At 42.3% G+C, this 21,429-nt stretch overlaps 1 protein-coding gene across 1 annotated transcript; it reads right to left on the bottom strand.

Annotated features, from left to right (window-relative positions):
- Window positions 1-6,460: 6,460 nt before the first annotated feature.
- On the bottom strand, window positions 6,461-19,834 carry LOC141790202 (plasma membrane calcium-transporting ATPase 1-like). Its single transcript, XM_074669901.1, is given in 21 exon segments — window positions 6,461-6,625; window positions 7,568-7,753; window positions 7,890-7,997; window positions 8,070-8,281; window positions 8,385-8,598; window positions 9,079-9,270; window positions 9,706-9,812; window positions 9,941-10,028; window positions 10,370-10,549; window positions 10,706-10,943; window positions 11,028-11,269; window positions 12,786-12,964; window positions 12,967-13,027; window positions 13,282-13,496; window positions 14,820-14,975; window positions 15,417-15,548; window positions 15,971-16,096; window positions 16,549-16,806; window positions 17,238-17,435; window positions 17,736-17,997; window positions 19,808-19,834. Coding segments are annotated over 20 exon segments (3,408 nt in total). The 5' UTR covers window positions 17,932-17,997; window positions 19,808-19,834; the 3' UTR covers window positions 6,461-6,505.
- Between the last annotated feature and the right edge of the window lie 1,595 nt (window positions 19,835-21,429).

Below are 21,429 nucleotides of genomic sequence, written 5' to 3'. Positions count from 1 at the left end.
CCTCCAACAAGAGCTGGACGAAGTAGCCTGGGAGAGGGAAGTCTGGGCTTCCCTGCTTAGGCTGCTTCCCCCGACTCCTGATAAGTGGCAGATGATGATGATGATGATGATGATGATGATGATGCTTTTCAAATCAATAAAATAATTCAAATGAAGTTTCTAGTTGCACTCTCAGGCCTCGGCCTCCTTGTGTTTGAAATGTGAAAATAACAGCCCTCCTCCTTTACCCGGGCTTGGGACCGGCAGAAGTGACCCAGAAGAGACACCATGGCGGAGTTACTGTTTTTTTTTTTTTTAGATTTGTTTTTGTTTGTTTTTATATTTTTTGTTTTCTTATTTTTGTTTTTTTCTTTAAAGATTTTTTATAAGTATGTTTTCAACATTGCAAGAAGTGACAGTAGAACATGAGCATTTGTAACCATAACATTTTAACACTTTGTTTACAACCTACATCAACAGAAAGAGACAAATAACAATATATTAAAAAAAAAAAAAACAAGAAAAAGTTCCTGGCCGCCAGAAAGAGTGGGTCATCATCATGTTGGTCAAGGCTCTCTGTTGCAGGTCCAGCATCTGAGGGAGCTGACTTCAATAAGTGAGCAGCTGATGTGTTAAAAAGCTGCAGAGCATCATCAGGAACGCACACAGCTGAGCAGCATCCCTGGCTGTGAAGGAAAATGAATCCATTTAAATTAAACTCTACCTTTTTCAGACTTCTCTTTTTTTGTTTGTATTCATAGTGATCTTACTGAGGGCAGGCTCCAAACATCAACGAGTAAATCAAAAGTCCTTTCAAAAAGGGTCAGAGGGTCAGTCTGTGTTAATGTAACACAGACTAAAACCAACAACTATCAAACTCTTTTCATTCACAGAAACAAGTATGAAAGAAACATTAAGGTGAGTCAGACTTAAAGGTCATCTATACAGGACTACACAGGTGAGACTACACAAACTAAAAGCTGTTATTTGTTTGTTTACTCAGGCGACTTTAGAGCAGAGTGAGATAAAGAACGGTTAATAAGACTGTTAATGAGTCCTATGATCAGGACAAACAGACTGTAACACACAGCTAGGTCTTTAACTTTACATCACAGTCTGAGGATGCTGTGGTCAGTGTGTCAGACTGAGACCAGACAAAAAACAAGTTTCATCTCATCCAACAAGGTTCTAACAGATTTACAGCAGGTTTACATAAGAGCATTAATACAGGGAAGAAATTAACTCAGACACACTTTCTGCTGCTGAGAATAAAAACAGTCTAATCTCTCCAACATCACTTTGTTCACACGTCAGAAGCTGGTACTTACCTTCTTCATCTGCGGCGAATCCCCGCCGCTCAGGAAGAAGAGACAGAGAGATATCCAAGGGTTAGGAAGACAGACAGAAACTCTTTAAATGATCAGATTTATATTTCAGCTGAAAAGTTGGTCCTTACCTTCTTCGTCCTCAGGAGCCGGGGAGAGACAGAGAGTGGTTAGTCAGAAAGTCTTTGCTTTAATGAAAGAAGTGATGTTTGATCAGAATCAGAAGCTCCTACTTACTTTTTTTCCTCCATGTTTCATGAGTGGGAGGAGCCTTCCTGAGACGTCCTCCGTAAATCCTGCTTGGCTGGTTCTCCTCCAGGTTCTCCTCTCTGCATTTGGTCCATCCACACGGTCACGCTGAAGGTTCCTGTTTTAAACACGAGGAGTTCGACAGCTCTGCCAGACGCAAGAGCTACCTGAGGCATGGCCAGTCCAGCCAGACGCAAAGACCGGCTCTCAGGATCCAAGAAAAGCCAAGCTTCCATCGTGTTGGGAAAGAAAACTGCAAGAGTCCCGGCGCCAGACGCTACCTGGGACTGAAACAGCCCCGCAAGACGCAGAGACTGCTTCAGGTGAGCTCACCCAGCCAGACGCAAAGGTGAGACTTCAAAAGGGTCCATCTCCCTTCAAAGAAAGAAAGAAAGAAAGAAAAGGTCCTGGTGCCAGATGCTACTCCGGGTCCAGAAGGTTCTGTCAGATGTCAGGACTTCTTCTGGATCTCTGTCCCTGCAGACGTGGAGGACAGCTGGGGCTACACCAGTCCTACCAAAGTGGACTGATGGTTCCTGGAGGTCCACAGAATCAGTCTGCAGACCTCTCCTTAGCCCAACTCCTCTTCTCCACAGGACGCTCCTCATCATCTTCCTCCTCTTCCTCGTCATCCTCCTTGTCTTCGTCGCTCTCGTCCTCGTCGCTCTCGTCCTCCTCACCAGTCTCCACCCCAGAGTCAGAGTTGGACTCAGAGTCATCTAGTCCACAACCCTTGTCTCCAGACTCAGAGCCAGAGTCAGAACCTGAGTCCGTGGACTCAGATTCATCGTCACTGTCCCCAGAGTCAGAGTCTGTGGACCCAGAGTCCGACCCAGAGTCTGTGGACCCAGAGTCCGACCCAGAGTCTGTGGACTCAGAGTCTGTGGACCCAGCAGATCCAGAGCCTGTGGGCTCAGAACCACCATCCTTGCCCACTGACTTCTTCACGGACACTGACTCATCCGGTCCACTGTAGTCCACCTCCATGTCCTCCACGTCAGAGAGATCTGGTTGGTAATACTCAACCTCCATTTCCTCAACGTCGTCCTGAGAGGGAGCAGCAGAAGAGGGAGCAGCAGAAGAGGGAGCAGCAGAAGAGGGAGCAGCAGAAGAGGGAGCAGCAGGAGCAGCCACAGAAAAAGAAGCAGGAAGAGGAGCAGCAGTCAGAGCAGGAGCAGAAGGAGCGGAAGGAGCAGGAAGAGGAGCAGCAGCAGTCAGAGCAGGAGCAGAAGGAGCAGGAAGAGGAGCAGCAGTCAGAGCAGGAGCAGAAGGAGCAGGAAGAGGAGCAGCAGTCAGAGCAGGAGCAGAAGGAGCGGAAGGAGCAGGAAGAGGAGCAGCAGCAGTCAGAGCAGGAGCAGAAGGAGCAGGAAGAGGAGCAGCAGTCAGAGCAGGAGCAGAAGGAGCAGGAAGAGGAGCAGCAGCAGTCAGAGTAGGAACAGAAGGAGCAGGAAGAGGAGCAGCAGTCAGAGCAGGAGCAGAAGGAGCAGGAAGAGGAGCAGCAGGAGCAGGAAGAGGAGCAGCAGTCAGAGCAGGAGCAGGAAGAGGAGCAGCAGTCAGAGCAGGAGCAGAAGGAGCAGGAAGAGGAGCAGCAGCAGTCAGAGCAGGAGCATAAGGAGCAGGAAGAGGAGCAGCAGCAGTCAGAGCAGGAAGTTGAAAGTCTGAAAAACAAAGAAAACAGCACAAAGTTGAGATGTGAGCGTCCATCAAACAGAGTGAGACACAAAGCTGGCAGACAGAGCTGATCTTTGTTTGTTCCTTCAATAATCACATATTCACAGCCACTGCTGCAGACCTGTGTGTTAGAGCTTCTAAAGAGCAGCAAACAGCTGCAGAGAACAGGGACTCTGAAACAGACTCACTGCTTTCAAACACAAGTCTACTTTAGACTCAGACTGAAGATCAGCAGCTCTGACTGTGAGCCATGAAAACCACCAAGTACCAGCTGTAGATCAGAGCCTCAGACAGAAGATTAAATGAGAATTTGGACCAAATGAGTCTAACTCACAGAAACACCTTCAACCAGGAAAGATGCTCTAATCCATCAATAACGGTCAGAACAGAATCACAGGGTTTATCATTTTTTGCTCTATAAGGCAGAGATGAATGAATATCATTTGATTAATTGTGGGAAAGCTTTTAAAATAAAATTAATCATTTAAAAAGAACAGAAGAAGGTTATACTTCTTTTGAGTAGAACATTAAAAAGGTAAAGTTTAATGTTTTTAAACAGATTTCTGTATCTTGTTGCTGATGTTGCATCAAAAACATCAGTCTGTCAATGAGGTGTCTTTCATCAACACTTTCTCTTCATGACCCTGTTCCTGATCTGTTTCTTTATTTTCAAAACATCTCCATCCTTCTTTATAATGACAGAATATAAAGCTAACAATAGAGCAAACTTCAGTACGCTGTATCAAATCTGAAGTAAACACTAGCACATCAGAAACACAGAGAAGACATGATCGTATTTGATTAAATTTAAAGAAGAGAGGTTTTTCATGACTCGGTGCAAACTGTGTTTTAGAAGCAGGTATCAACCACTGTGGTCTGCAGTTATCTGTATGTAAAACTGGGCTGTGATCATATGGTCCACAGATGTGGGACAAAGCTCAGTACGCACATCTACAATGAGTGTTTCATTCAAACTAGTGTTAATTATAGTTAAAGTTAAGTTTAATATGACAGCTGGATAAAAGTATCTGCCTCTTGAAACCAAATCGTTTCTTATCTGATTTAATAACAAAAATATGAGAAGTAAATCATGTGTGTAAAGTAGCGGCTCTTTTCAGACACTCTTCTCCTCGTTTTTATTCTGCCCTCCATTGTCCTCAAGTGAAAACCAAAACATAATTTTAGCATTATTTAAAAAAACAATAGGCCAAGTCGCCATCTTTGATCATTAGCTACATTTTGACGGCTAATTGAAGACATTAAATAATTTTGGACTGAAATAAAGTCATTTCCTCAGCAGTACACCTTGAGGATTTAATTTCACGGTTTGTTTCTGTTAAATCAGAAAGTTTCTAACGAGAAAAATTCTTTTATATCAAGAAAACGTTGTTTGAAACCAAAAACTCCAAATCCCTTAGCATTAGCCTACATTAAAACTCTGATTTACTGTCTTTAAACTCAACACTTTGACGTAAATGAGCAAAACCTTCAGTAAAAAGTATCAAATGAGTTAAGTTCAGATAAATGAGTCACTTTATTGTGGAAACTTAAGGATGTCTCACTAGTCCACATGGTTGGCGGTCGAGTGACCGCGGTCAGCAGAGGCTGGTGGTCAGCACGGTGTCCGTTAGACGCCATTTCTCCCGACGAAATCCTTCAATACCAAGTTCTCCACAGGTGTTCCTCTTCTTAGGTGTCCAGGTGTGCAATTTCTGATGAAGATTGCGGTTTTTCTGAGATTTTTGCTTTTTAGCCGAGCAGTTTGCCACAGGTCCTACAGCAGTCCAGTTTGTTTACAGAATGAAATAATGCAAGTTCAGAGCGTTAAGGTGACCTGGTTCAAAGGTCACGCCTTTGGTTGCCATGGATACAGTGCGTGATCTCGAAGGGTAATATTAAAAAAAACAAAACAACAACAAGCGAAATCACGGACTTCAAGTAATATTGTGACATCTTTAATCCAAAATGTTATCCTGCAAAATATGTGCATGCATTTCATTCCTTAGACCTCATTAGAAGATAATTTCTATGATTTCTTGAATATGTTTCACATTTTTTCATTAATTATATTATCATTAATATTATTATTATCATTATTAGGCTATTGTTGTTGTTGTTATAAAACGTGTTATCACTTTTTTCTTCATCTGTCATTTTAAACATTGATGTAGCTATTGCAGTAGCTTTGCAATTTTGTTGTACTTGTTGCAATGACAAATAAACTTCCATGTTATTCTATTAGCTTATAGCTTATTCATGAGTGCAGCTCATTTTTGGCACTAATAAATACACAAATGAAGTTGTGAATGAAGTAAAGCGAATTCTGTTTTCAGATAAACTTTTCTCCCACATAAGAAAAATTTCACAAGATAAAAAAAAAATGTTTCAGACTCTTAAACATCTATGAGGTTATATTTGTGCCACCAGAACTGAATTTGAACTTAAATATTGAATTTGAAAAGCATGATGTGAAATGAAATTAAATGTTTTAAAATTGATTTTAATTGATTTATTCAATTTTTTGAATTTGAAATTGTATTTTACCTATGAAAATTCAACTCTTTTTATCCTTTAAATTCAAAAACACAGAAAAACTCAACTTTTTTTACACTTTAAACTCAAAAACACAGCATATAATTTTAATTCACAAAAGGCAGATTCAGTTTACAATTCAATTTCAATTCAGAGCGGCTCGACCATTGTGTCATTTTGTGCCTTTAAGGGAGACTAATCGAGCGCAGATCGGCTGACAGCCTCTGCATAAACCACATAAAACCCTTCATCCCCCCCTACAATAACTGTAGAGTAACCCCCCCCCCCAAGTTGAAGACTGTCTGAAAAGAGTGTATGCTTTTTTAAAATCTGTTTTTAATGTTGTCTTTTAAATGAGCCTTTCAAAGAGTAATTTCTGTCACTTAAGACAGACAGTAAAGTTTTTCTATTCTAGAGATTCAGGTTTTTAAAGCGCTTAAGTGACAACTTAAATACTGTGCAGAGACTCTGGGCCACAAGGTGGCGAGGAAGTGCATTTAAAACAGGTTCTCCTCACAGCATCTTTAATAACTTTTATTTAAACATCTTTTTAAACAAGAGAAGAAAGAAAGAAAGAAAGAAAGAAAGAAAGAAAGAAAGAAAGGAACAGTATGTGAACAACAACATCTCCAACATCTTTTCAAACAATTAAACAGTAACAAGAAAGAAAGAAAGGAACAGGCTTTGAACAGAGAGTGCAGAGAACAGAGAACAGAGAACAGGGAGTTCTCAGGTCTGGGAGTGGGGCTTCACGGGGGAGTCCCCTCAGGGATGGGGACCTTGGGGTGGCCCATGGACTTGTGAATAACCCTGTGTGTTTGCAGCCCTTCATGAGGCAAGCCGTCTCTGAAGGAGTTCATCACATGGATCTGAGGAAGAAAAAGAAACAGAGTTAAGATCAGGTCTGGCTTTGGCCTTCTGTACATGACTAAACTCTAGCAACAATGCCCAACACACAGTTAAGACCAGTGATCCCAGCTACAGCCAAACAACAAACCTCAACAAACCAGCTAGCATGTCAGCTTTAGCAACTGAACAAAACATGCTAACCACTTTGAACTAGCATCCAGCGCTGGTTCACATTTTTACATTTAAAGTTTTTTTGTTTTAAATTATTTTAAATTTCAGCAACTGGAGGTGAGACAGGTGATCGTGGAGTGTTTGCAGCATTTAGCCTGTTCTCTTTATGAAGCTTAGAGAAAGTTCAGTCAGGAGGACCGGGTGCTCACACTCTTCTGTTCCTTCACTCACTCTTTCCCGCTTCTCTCTATCAGCTGATCGGGGGCGTGTCAACTTTTCTATCTCTCCAATCACAGCCACTCCGCTTCTCCTCTTTCATAGCTGTCAAATTTTAAATGCCGTCTCTTCTGCTTGTCAGCTGTCTTCAGGCTTTCCTCACGACCCTCCCTCTCCCTGGGAACCTCCAGTCTCCATCGCTCAGTTCTGCTCCTCAGCCCACAGTCCTCACCCAATCCTCCAGATCCAGCCTTCTGAAGACTCCACCACCACCACCACCACCACCAGTATCTAGACTCCATCAGGAATACTCGTAATTCATAACGCCTTTGTACCCCCTACATTGATAATTTTGCTTAACCCTTGATGAGTCTAACTGCCAAACTTTTCTTTGCATTTATTCATTAAATGTGTTGTAACTCTTTCTGGTGTATAAGTCTGTCCTGATTGAAATACTAATGTCCACAAACAGCTCTCACTATTTGAAACAATCCTTGTTAGAATTGATCATTTTGATGAGAATAAAGATGGCTGGATCACCTGTTCGGATTTTTCTGTCAAGGGAAAAACCATACCTGTGTCTGAATGCGGTTGAGGCCACGGCACCAGAGCACATGGCTCTTCCTCATCTCAGCATCATCAACCTCGTCTGGATCCTTCATCTCCTGTGGCTCATCTTCAGGGCTGTCCGGCCTCTGCGTCCTGCGAACTACTGCTGTCTTCAAAGACTTGAGCCAGCTTGTGGGGATGCTGGACACCAGCTGAGAGGGGGACAACACAAATATTCTGTCCTTATCAGACACAACAGGTTTCTGTTGATGCTGACTGTGACATCACTCCTCTTAATAGGATGATTTCAAATCTCCTATCAGCTATGAAAAACAATCTGGGTCTCACCTGTCCCCACAGGAGGCTGCCAAGGCCCAGGACAACACACCACAGCCACTGCATTGCATTCAAACTCACACAGCTGAATGGTTTACCTCCAAACTGCACAATGATGACCTGATAGAGAAAGAAACACCTCATGAGCCATGCTTTCACCAGGTCACACAGTGAACGCTCTTCACAGATTACCTGCACCACTAAGGTTCCCAGAATGATGGAGCAGAAGATGGGGTTGTTGAAGACCCCTCGAAAGACATTCCTCTCGTCGTGAATCTTGCGAGCGTTGAATTCGTTGAAGATCTGCATCAGGACAAACGTGTTGAATATGATGGTGTAGTGCTCAGAGGGCGGTGCGTGAAGTGGGGCGTTCCTGCCGCTGTCGATGTGGAGTAACTTCTCACCTGTGGGCAGGAGTGAGGAGGAATCATCAACAGGTTCAGAGAGCACCATCATCCCAAAGTTTAAACCATTTACAATATTTCATTTAAAGGTGTAGTCACCTACCAACAAAGAGCAGCGTGAAAATGACGGTCAGCTGGTAGATGGCATGTCCAAAGATGTTCTTCATCATGGTAAAGGAAATGAGAGGCTTCTTGCGGCCGTAAGGGTTTCTGAGCAGCAGCGCCTCAGTTGGCGGCTCTGTGGCAAGAGCCAACGATGCAAAAGTGTCCATGATGAGGTTGACCCACAGCATCTGCACGGCTTTCAGAGGAGAGTCCTGGAAACACACACACGCCTCGTTTATGTGAGCCAATGCAGAATCAGAATACGATTAATCAGTCGCCTTTATTCGCCGAGTATCTCAAGAACACAAGGAATTTGACTCACACTCTCTCTGTACAATTATTGTAAATACACATTTGATATGACAAAAATAGAATAAACTAGAGCTTAAGTGGTAGGAAGAAAAAATAAAGATAATTATGATGATAATAAAAAACTTTAAGAGAAGAACAAATAAAGACATACTCATTTAAGTTAAAATAAAACATAATATTAAACTAGTGCACTGAAAGGATGTGAAAGAACACTTTTCTTGTTCAAACGTAGACCCAAATAGGATTGGTTAAAGTCTGAACCATCCTCTCCTCTAGAGCCATCACTGCCAGTTTGGACTGACCTATCAGACTGTCAAACATTACTGCTGTTTGTTTCCTTCCAGCCTGTAGGTGCACTAGAGGAGTCTCATGGCTCTGACCTGGGTGATGCAGGCTCCAGTGAAGGCCACGATGACAGCGACCACGTTGACAGTCAGCTGGAACTGCAGGAACTTTGAGATACTGTCGTAGACATTTCTGCCCCACATCACAGCTTTCACAATGCTGGTGAAGTTATCGTCAGTCAGGATGATGTCAGACGCTTCCTTGGCCACATCCGTCCCAGCGATGCCCTGCAGAACAAAACATGCAGGTGAGCTGAAATATTGGTCACATCAAGCCTGAGCTACAAGCTAAATATTCATTAGGATGCAGCCTTAGGGCAAGGTCTAACCAGCCACTCGTACTGTGCTGAACTCGAGGACGACTGCAACCCCCCTGCAACCCCAGTCGACCCTTGAGACTGGGATCTGAAGTGAAAGCACACCTCTCCCAAGTGTGCCAAAGCCAAGGAAGTGTACTGAACAAGGAGGTGTACGGTGCCTGAGTGTGGTATGAAGTGGTCACACTGGCCAAACAAACTGGACTTTAGGGTTGAAATGTGCTGAGGCACAGCATGGAAGGCCAGGGTGACCCCCTAGATATCAGGTAAACATTAGTTTGGTGTCATAATTACTTAAAACCTCCTAGCTGAATGTTTACAGAGGAAGCCATGTTGGGATAATCACCATGGCAAAGCCAACGTCTGCTTTCTTGAGGGCGGGACCATCATTAGTTCCATCTCCGGTAACAGCAACAACCTGCCTCTGCTCCAGAGCGGTGCTGTCGATGATACCTGAGACAGAGGACAACAATCAGCAACAGAAGACGTTCAGGACTGACAATGACATAAACATTAGAGGCTAAAAAACAGTGTTTGGCAGTTTTCTGTGAATAAACTGAGCTGGATGAACTGTGTCCAACCTTTCACCAGAGTGTATTTGTCTGTTGGAGAAGATCTAGCAAGGACTCTGAGTTTGGGCCAAATCCTATCGATGCGCTCCTGCTCAATCTGCAGGAAAGACAAAAGATGTAATGAGGTGTTGGAGTAGAAAAACTGTGGAGCAGTCTGTGGGGGGGGGGGCAAAAATAAGAAAAAGAAACTGAGAGATTGTGATCCTGGGGTAAGAAATTTGAAAAAGATGTCTGCTGCGATACATCAGAAACATTTCTCATTTTTCAGAAACTCAGTCTGTTTTCAATGCAGGCTAAAAAATGAAAACTTAGGAGGGTGCAGCCTTCTCGACCATCAAAATACGGAAACACAGAATAAGCCATTAAGCGTTTCCTCTTTTAGGGGCTTTAGTGTTGGGCAGACACGGCTGTCCCTGTGGTGTATTGTGGCTGTCTGACCTCTCCCATGGGGTTGCGAATCCTTTGGTTGAACTCTTTGCCCTCCATACACAGGAAGTCATCTCCAGGTCTCAGGATGCCACATTTGACGGCGATGGCTCGGGCAGTAATTATGTTGTCCCCGGTCACCATTCGCACTGTGATCCCGGCCTGCTGGCATTTTCTGATGGCCTCTGGGACCTGATGAGAACAGCACAGTAAAAAGAAATAAAGGCTGATTAATGGTGAGGCTTACAAAGACTCCTGGACACAACACCGAAGAGAAAAACTCTCCCTTGACTACAGCTTGAGATTTTGTGAGATTGTGTTATTGTTGTACAGACAGGGCACACACACCTCAGGCCTCACAGGATCCTCGATGCCGACCACTGCGATACAGGTGAGTCCAGTAAGAATGTTGGCTTCATCGCTCCAGTCGGGCTCGCCTTCAGAGGCAGGGAAATCTCTGTAGGCCAGGCAGATGGTCCTCAGACCATCTGAAGCCATGGGCTCTATCACCTTCTTCACCAGCTCCTCTCTGTGCTGATGTTTGAAGGGTTTGTCATCACCACTTTCCTCGAGGATCTTACAGCATCTGTAAACACAGAAAAGAGTCAAAGACTGTTTCCCTCCAACAGTGCAGAGCAGGTGAACAATGAGCATCCGTGCGTGAACCTACTTCCTGAGCAGGATCTCAGAGGCCCCCTTGCTGTACATTCGATAGCTGCCATCAGAGTTCTTGAGCACAGTGCTCATGGACTTCCTCTCAGAGTTGAAGGTGTAGACCTTGAACAGTTTCTCCTCAGGGATTTCGTCGCGTACTGTCTGGTAGTCCCGATGTAGGTCCAGGGTGAGCCCCAATAAGGCACATTCAGTCTTGTTTCCTATTTGCCGAGGAAGCCCACCTCTTTTCTCTGGAGGCTGCAGGAGGCAGAAGCAGAGTGGATGTCACTAAAGTCAAAACGTGTCTCATTGTGTTTTTAATTCCTGCCTCTTTAATGTATAAGTATATATGTGGAGATTACAGGAAGCTGTGAAGTTTAACAATGACAGTGATATATCAGCATGCTAGATGGACTAAAGGATAAAGAGACAGTATCTGAAGACGATGTCAGCCAAGTCTTCATCATTTACAAAGAGGGCTTAAAGGTTATTGTTCTATCAATCAAGACAATGAAAATTATTTCTTGCTGCAGTCGAAGCAAAAAAAGGATGGAATAAAAACTGGTGAAATGCTGTTTTTGGTACTTGATCAGCCTCATATGCATCCTACTAGTCTCTTCTGTACTCTGATCTGTGCTGTGAATCCAGGATCCAGTGATCAGATGAATCCTAAGCTTCTTTGGCAGCAGTTCAAACTAGTGCTGTCAGGCGATTAAAAAAATTAATCTAATTAATTACAGGATTTGTAATTAATTAATCTAATTAATCGCATTTTAATCTCATATCTGCTTAAGGTCCCAAAATAAAGAATTTGAATTCCAGGACATTAAAATTACATTAAAAGACATTAAAAAACATTTAAAAATAAGGTGGGAATATATACAACACATTTTTAGGTACCCTGAGGCATAAGGAACACATGAAAAACGTTTTATGGTTCTATCTTTACAAAATCTACACAGTCCTGCACCTAAGATAAGCTGATTTGATTTTTAGGACGTTTTTTGCTTCTGTTCACATTTTTACGCGATGTGGACTCAATTTTCACTGCAATATGAACTTCTATACTTCTATGAGGTCATGAGAACCAGGGCTAAAGGCTAAAACTGTGAGGAACTATGTACAAAACACTTAATTCAAGTCTTGGATCAAAGAAGTATTTTCAGTTTAACATGCTCTGAACACACAAACTGTTGCTGATTGGTGCAGAGCAGCCCCAAGCTGAAACATGACACCAGGAAGATGGAAGGAAATTTTCAAAGAATTCTTTAGATTTAAATACAAGACATTTTTCTATTATTCAGGGCTTGTTTGATGCAGTAAAGAGTGTAAAATTACCTGTTTTTTACAGAATTGAGCTAGAGCAAACGGTTGATTTTCTGTAGATTTTCAAAAAGGACGTGTGAATAAACGAGATGTGGATGGCAGTCCCCTTAAGCGCGCTCTCTCTTCCCCCGGTTCAAAGCATGTTGCTAGGTGTGATACATTCAGGGACCGTCGGAAATTTGAAAATCAGACGAGAATACCACTTTTTTCATGTAGGACAAACGGTTTGTAAATGCTAGACATTTGAAAATAAGTGCGTCTTTGAACGCCTCGCGGGTTTGGGATCCAGATTAATCTGCATTAATTTTTATGACGCGTTAATTTGCATTGTAATTAATTAATCTAATTAACACGTTAAAATGACAGCCCTAGTTCAAACCATCCCTCACTTTAGGCCAAATGTTTAATCACGGTGCTTCCTGAATGGAAGGCTATTTTTACAGCCTACCATAATCTTGGTGGTGTAGGCGCAGTTGACCCCAATTCCTTGGACGAGCAGGTCCAGGATCTTGGCAGGTATCCGGTCCGGTTCTGGCACCCTTTGACAGAAGCATTCTGCCATGTAGGCCTGCACCACAGTCATGCGGTTCATAGTTAGGGTGCCTGTCTTGTCAGAGCAGATTGCTGGGCGTTTCCCATCGTCTCACAGGCGTCCAAGTGGCGGACGAGGTTGTTGTCTTGCATCATTTTCTGGAATGAGACAATAGTAGTGGAGAGGGCTTTAATCTGCACGAATCGGAAAGTTGTCAGAAGGAACAATATTTGGTCAGGGATTGTCTTGAATGAGACAGACAGAGCCCTCTAGCACTTTTGTAGACTTCATCCAGAATAACTGTAACCTTCTAAAATCACATATTAAGAGACAAAGGATAAGAACTTGATCAGCCTCAGTGTACTCAGGTGGTCCACTAAAAAAGGACTATACAGTCCTTGAGTAGACAGACCTTGACTGAGTAAGCCAGGGAGATGGTGACAGCTAAAGGGAGACCTTCAGGCACAGCCACGACCAGCACGGTCACACCAATGATGAAGAACTTGACCAAAAACTGCACGTAGATGGGCACACACGCTTTTGACCAGGGAACGCCCTGAATCCAGAAGGTATCGATGGCAAAGCGAGCGATGAGGATGAGGACGGTCAGAGATGACATACACAGACCTGTACATGAACAATGAGAGGAGAGTTACATTTCACACAAACTTTATGGCCCATCAAAAAGGACTCAGGGCAGGGTACATCTGCAACACAGGTGGTGAGAGTGAGCTCAAGTCAAATTATACCTCAATGCCTTTCAAGCTTTAAATTCAATGAAAGCAAAACTTTGACTGGCCCCTGTCATCATCACAATCTAAAACCAGCATCGCTGACTCCATCCTAGAAATCAGTTGTGGGGTTGACTTGAGCTTAGCTCATGGTAGGACAGAGCTACAGGTGAAGGTTTATCACAAATGGGAGAAACTGAAACATGCTTTCGTACCTGCTGCATGAAGCCAGGTAAGTGTGCGGCCAAGTTATATTGTCACAAGAGCTCAAGCCATGACTGTCACTGTGAAAATATTTTTTTACTGATGCAGCCTCTAACTGCTGCTCATATTCCACAGATTGACACCCTGTGGATAAAAATGTCGATCTGTCAGATTGAAGCGAGAAATACTTAAATATGCTACAAATTACACTCCTGCATTTTTGTTTCACATATGACAAAACAACACAACCTTTGTTGATTAATGTGCTGATATTCAAGACAAGATTTAAGTAAGATTTCTACCCTTAGAGTCCTCAAATCAGTGTCACATTTTAGTAAAGCTGGAATTTTACACAGTGTCTCAGGACTGAGCTCTTGTTTTTGAAAGGATCAGAATCAGAAATACTTTATAAATTCCAGGGGTAAATTCAGTAATACTCTAAAGATTTTCAGCTTAGTAGCAACCACAACAGGTCCAGTAAAACCAGGAGGTGACAGATAATTTTAGGCCACTTAAATAAGGTCAGGGTGATAAAAGGGAAGCAAATCACTGGTTCCAGAAGTTATGTGGTGTTCAGCTCCTACATGTGAGAAACATTCATTCATTCATTCATTCATTTCCTATGCCAGTCATCCTGTTCAGGGTCGCAGGTGGCTGGAGCCTATCCCAGCTGTCCCGAGGCAAGAGGTGGGGGACACTCTGGACCAGTCGCCAGTCTATCTCAGGGCTGACACATGAGGACAGACAACCTTTCACACACACACTCACATCCTACTGACAGTTTTAGTGAACCTGACGAGCATGTTTTTAGACTGTGGGAGGAAGCAGGAGTATCCGGAGAGAACCCACTCATGCACGGGGGTACACGCAAACCCCACAAAGAAAGGTCCACCAGGCCGAGCGGGGTCCAAACTTAGGGCCTTCTTGCTGTTAGGCAGCAGTGCTAACCGTTGCACCACCGTGCAGCCCATGTGATAAAGATCTCTGCATCATTTTTGTGTTTTTATCTTCATACCTGCTTTACCAATCTGCACAGTCAGTTTGTTCAGCTTTCCCTGTAGGACCGACTTCTCCTTCTTTGGTGGAGCTTTCTGCTCCTTTTCCACTCGACCCATTTCTGCGTCCTCTTCAAGAGGCTGCGTCTCAACAGGGGCTCCATCCGTGTCTTTTCCTACAGAGGGCAAAAAGAATCAAGCAAAACATTCATCTGCTCGAGAACAAACCATCACAACTTCAACAGACAATTCATGCCAAGCAAAGTTAACAGTTATATGGTCCAACCGTTATACGAGACTGATGCCAGGTTTAAAATACCAACTCATTCAAAAGAAAGAGCCAAGGTACAAAAAAAGAGAGTGACAGCTGGTGATCCTAAACTAACGTGGGAACCAGCTGCTTTTGGCAGGATGTTGAAAAGTAAAATGATAAAAAAAGGTTCATTTCTACTCATTTCATCTGGTCTAAGCCAGTCACTTTACAGTGCTGCTACATTACTCCTCTTTAGTTTTAAAGACTTGCACCAAAATATAAGCTCTAGTCAATAAAACAGGACGAGATGAGATAACGAGAAGTCATAGAGAGAAGTCTGATCTTGTTTCTATGATGATCTTACTTTTGTTGTTGTCCTTCATCTCCCCATCACCTTCTTCACCGGCACCAAGCAGCATAAAGATGATTCCAGTCTGAGAGTTGACACCAACAGCAGTGACCAGCATCTTACCAGAGCCCTCCATCACATGGGTACCTGAGAGCAGGAGAGAGGAGCTACAATGTTGTATTACTGTCCAAAGGTAACAAACCACATTATGAGTACATCAGAGTTTTTTACAGGGCATCCTTCTTCTGCTGCTCTGTGTTTAGATTCTGCAACACAAATGTGTTAACTCATCTACTCAAAAAATGAGGATCTACAAAGGGCAGGCTGTAAGGAAAGCTAAGTCCCGTTAAGCAAATGAAATGGAATTGACATGTTGTACAAAAAAACACCACGATGATACTCATGTTTAACTACTCCTCAGAATACCAGTGTGCAGGTGTGAAAACAAAAAAGATACTGAAATCTACCTGAGAATTAACTTCAGAAATTGTTTGTGAGAGCTGAAAGTTATAGATCAGGTCATTAAGGACTTAACAGATGATTTAGATGAATAATACTAATAGAGGCACCTGACAGCAACATGGGGTCTTTGTCCAGAGTCTTCTTGACATGGTCTGACTCTCCAGTCAGAGAGCTCTCATCAATCTTCAGATCGTTGCCCTGAATCAACACACCGTCAGCAGGAAGGAGGTCACCTGGAACACAAACACTTCAATGACTGCAGGCCATCACCAGGCCATGTTACATCACCAACACAACACCTGTGGGTCACATTACAGCTAGAGCAAATCCAAACAAAAACAGTGATTTGATCTTCATCATCATTTCTGAATTTCAGGAAAAAGTGGTGATCAAGGTTTCTTTGAGGGTTATTGATACGACTTTCCAGTTGTATGGTGACAACTCAGTTCTACAATTCAAAAACTCAGCAGCCTGGTGCCTGGGCCTGAAGTTTTACTGTCATGTTGGTACTGGACCAATTTTAGGATGAATTAGTGATGAACTAGTTATAGCACCAGGTTAAATATCATAGTTACAGGATTATTGAATAGACCGGAGGTGCTTCCTCAAAAGCACAACACTTATGCTGTGACTTTGGAACAGTTGTGAGCACTTGGATGAATAAGCAGATGCTCTGGGTCTTTACCATATTTAACATGAGCGATGTCTCCCACCACTATCTCAGCCACGTTGAGCTGGATCACTTTCCCGCCTCTGACCACCGTGAACTTCTGCTCCTTCTCGATACGGCTCTGAAGGCCACGGAACTGCCTCTCTTTGCTCCAGTCATTAAAGGCCGTCACCAGGACCACACACACCACTGACAGCAGGATGGCAGCCCCCTCAATCCACCCGGCCTCCGCTTCACCCTCCTCGTGCACACCTCCAGCGGCACTGCCACAATCTGAATGAGGATGAAACAGAATACAGTTTAAGTTTCAGTGACAGTGTCAATGTTTGTGGAGATTTTCTTTGCAGCAGATCAACATTTGTCCCCTGTATTCATCAAGCTTAATGTTAGAGCCATCTTGTGTTAAAGGGACAGATGAGCTAACCAAAAGTTTCTTTGTGGCTGACAAATATTACAGGTAGTTGGCCCAACTCAGCCACAAACTTTGGCCCCCCAATTCAACAGAAGACAAACAGAGAAAAGCACAGAAATGTTATGACCTGATCAAATGATTGCTCTGCCAATGCATCATCACCATAGATGATCCTCTCCAAAGCAAGAGGCTAGCTCAAAAACAAGCCAATGGCCGAGATACACAAAGAGCTAATTCTTTAAGGTTTGAATTGAAACAGCAGAGCAACCCTTAAGTGTGTAGATAAACTTACTCTGTCTGTTACCATCTGGTGGACTGTAAAAAGAAAGGCCCAATGAAACTATGGCTGCCAAAACCAGGATGATCAGTGTCACGTCCTGCAGAGCCTCCCAGACGAGCTGCAGAAAGGTTTTTGGCTTTTTAGGAGGTATGAGGTTCTGTCCAAACTCCTGTTTTCTTCGGTTGATGTCTTCTGCGCTTCCTTTCAAACCTGAAAAAAGGAGACAAAGCATTAAAACATGTCCTCTGATCAATCCAACATACATAATGCATGACTAAAACCACAATACATGCATGAAACTACAAGGAGAAAATCCAACATTGACAGTCAGCAGTTATCCAACATTACAATAGTTATCTCAATATAATGACCCTTAAGTGTCCCCATTGAAAACACAACGTCCAGCTGCTTTTAGAGTGAAAAAAAAGATCAATCTTTCATACCAGGCCTGATCTTGTTGTGTTACATCTCTTTTGACATATTGTCCAGCACTATCCTGAATATATTTACCATTAACTGGTGACGTCCTCAATCTTGCACAGAGTCCATTAACATCTCCATAAAGCTCTTGGATCTTGGTCACAGCTTCTGGTCCCCTGTGCTCCATGAGTAAGCGAAGCTCCTGTAGTGAGCATCTGAACCCTGCTCCATGGGGGGCCTCACCACGTCGGCCACGTTTGGCCCCTCGGGAAGAGTGGCTGGCCATGTCTCCTTTTCAGGGACTTTTGCAGGGGCCTTCCAAATAAACACTGGCTCAGTGGGTACTCTGTGACTGCAGGGGGAGAAAAAAAATAATTAGAGAGGTACTGAGAGACTGCCATTCCATACTGTAGTCAACTTATTACACAAAGGACCCTCATTCACTTTAAAGTCAAAACTGGCTACATGTGTTGTTTACACTCCAAAGTTCATTTGAATCATAAAGGAAAGTTTTTGCACACCAAATATTTTAGATGATACTGTTTATAACAATATACAGTTTCTGACCGCTGCGGTGAATAATGTGATGTTAAAAGAAAGAACAGGGATTTCTTCTCTTTCTAAATTTAATTCATCTGATAGTTAATACTTAAAACAAGCTGAGAGAGAAGCAACAGAGCCAAGATAGAAATAACATGATCAAACCTCCTCCAATGTTTGTCCAAAACAAATATCTGTGTGTGGCAGTTAGTGTGTAAATTTAAAGCATTTATACTCGTTCTTCATAGGTTGTGACCTCTGTGCTTTCGGCTGTAATCTGGAATATTGCAGAATGACATTTGCATGATAGCATTTAAGTCAGAGCTATCATGACCTTTGACCCTGTGGTCTAAAAGTACCAACCCAGCAGGGATTCAAGCACTCAATGGACAGATCATCTAGATCATCTGGTGACTGGTCAAGCCCAAGACCTTCACCTATCTCAAGTCAGAGCTCTGAAACCACATTATTTACAGACTTCAAGTTCTACATGTAATATGCACATATCTGCATTTTTTCTCTTTTAGGAAGTGTGAGCCAGAGACTCATGTAGAGTGAATTATAGATCCAAACTGTGCAAAATATGAAAGTCTGGAAATATTCTTGTATGACTGCAATGCCCCTTAGTGATCAGAAGTTGTCAACACAAAGTAAAAGCTTGGGCAACTTTGTGTTCCAAAGATACTGATAAAAACAAAATATGTCACATAACTGGGGTTCACGAGAAAAACAAACATTTTAAAAACGAAAAAGTGAGACTACAGAGGAGAAAAGGACAGGAGCAGGTTGGTATCCGGAGTTACGCATCTACCAATCCTGTGCGCAACCCAGTCCATACAGTTGATCGTGACATTTGTCAACATAGCGGACTGACACAGAGGTATTTAAACTTGGTATTTATCTGAAACTTAACTATTTTTAGATCTTTAGCCTTTAATCATCCCGACAGAATAGTTGTAGGAATATATCGGGGCTGAAAAACCTAAACGTTGGGTCCCGTTGGTGTCTGTAACTTGTTTTTGCATTAGTGAATCGAATTACTGGCAGGTTACTGAGTTAAATTTGCCGGTTCTCACACTACGTCACTGCAGCTAACGTTCCATTAGCATAACGATTTTTACATTTCAGCACTTCTACACAGTATATCTGATGTTAAAATCAGTCAATACTCGGTAACGTTTGAATAATAAAGCCTTTTCATTAAATTTTATAATAAATTGCAGTTCAATTGAGTTTAGGGAAACTTTATCGGGCCCTGACAGGACAAAAGATTATGGCTTCTTTCCGTTAGACCAACGTTAGCTAATGTGAGCTAACCAACAGTGCACAGGCCTTTGACGTTAAGTAGCGCCAATGACAACGGACTGATGTAATCATGATTACTGTAATTATATCTTATTAATTTACGTAAACATACTTAATATGCAGTTTAATTCTTAGTTAACTTATATTCAGCACAAGTTGAACGTTGGAAAAGGGAGACAAACAGAGTATGTCTGCTTTTTTTTAGACAAAGTTGGCCAATGTGCGCTAACTAACGGACTGGTGTAATCACGATTACTGTAATTATATCTAATTAATTAACGTAAACATAATTAATATAAAGTTACATTTGTTCTTACCTTATATTCTGCGCGTTTAAATATAAGTAATAATCAGAAAACTGAATATCGTCAGTGAGTGGGAAACCCCGTAGAATGATTTCGATGATGTCAAACTAATCCAGGGCTCTGATTGGTGAAAACTGTATGATGACTTTTTTTTTAAATGAAATAAGTACATCAATAATGATTTTTTATACCTATTATCTTCAAAAAAACATGTTGTCTTGATCGTTCATATATTGTCAACATGGACTTTTAACATGGAAATGTAAACTGCTTAAATATATAGCTGTTCATTTGAATAGACACCCTCAAGACCATCTGAAATAACCTTATCCTACCAGAAAGCTTGCAATGTAGAGTACTATTAGTTATAATTTTAGGAGATACTTAGGGAAAACACGTTAAAACAACACTTGCTGAAAATACGGTGCAAGAAAACACTGAAAATACAGGACAAAGAGTCAAAAAAGCTACAACTGCTTCAAAATCACAACTTCCCAACTGTCGAAAATGTTACAGGTTTCGTTAACGCTTTAGTGTGTGAAGCGGTCTATGGCCATGCTCTTCCCACATTAAAAGAGTGTACCACTGCATGTAAACAATGGAAAAACATCTCGGACATCCAACAGAGGTGACAGCATAATACACTAAAGATGTTGTGAATTTAACAATCTGCTCTCCCCCTGAGCTTGGGGCCAGATTTGCTGATGTGGTGGAGGGGATGACAGGCTGCGCTTCACGGTTGTTGGGAAAGTTGAGGGACGCCCAGAGGAGACGCCGTGCTTTCATTTGCAGCGACCTGCCACTGCCAGCAGAGGGCGTCAGAGGAGCAGCAGAAGGCTCCTGAGGACGACTGAATAAAAACAGTCACTAATTGATCTGAAAGAAATTAGGAGAAAACCAAACCTGCCTCTTACACCGTATAAATCATGAGTTGAAGTTTCACAACAGTCTATTTGTAAGATCTCGCTAAACGACATTTGGACTGTGCAGAGGCTACTTGTAAAAGAATAAAGCTCTGTTAGGATAAGAAACATCTGGGGCTAAAAATGTATGCACGTCAAAACAGTCTAAATATAGAAAAAAAAAATCTGTATAAATTCCCAGGACAGAGGATTAGGGCCACGTTAAAAACAGTTAATTTAAAGATAAATCTCATAATTTTATGAGAATTAAGTTGTATATTTATGAGTAAAAAGTCATAAATTTAACTCTTAAGCCTATCAGGAAATGGCCCTTTATAGAATGAGGACCATGGAGCAACAAGTTATACCTGAGTATAAGTTTTACAAATAAAGAGTTATTTCATCTTTTGGCACATCAGCATAGTTGTAATAAGTATGATCATACTTGTGACAATGTTATGGTGCAGCCACACAAGCCATTTAACAGGGGAACAGTGCCAAATGAATCCACAGTGCAAAAGAAAAAAAATCCTTTTTACCAACAAGTGAGCTGTACTGAAGACTGAGGGCTTCTGTGCTGTCCGTGGTGCTGAACTGCCTTAGTTTGTCATGTTATAACATGATATGATATATGTAATATAGCATTATATGTGATAGATAATAGTATTCTTGAGGAGGCAAGAAATTAAGCAGAGTTGAGACCAAAGCCTGGGACCACAGCCATCTGTAAAA

Source organism: Halichoeres trimaculatus, unplaced genomic scaffold, assembly GCF_033239565.1.
Source record: "Halichoeres trimaculatus isolate MK-OKI-2021-1 unplaced genomic scaffold, fHalTri1.1 fHalTri1_scaffold_5, whole genome shotgun sequence".
NCBI lineage: Eukaryota > Metazoa > Chordata > Actinopteri > Labriformes > Labridae > Halichoeres > Halichoeres trimaculatus.
This window is presented reverse-complemented; position numbering and strand designations above follow the sequence as displayed.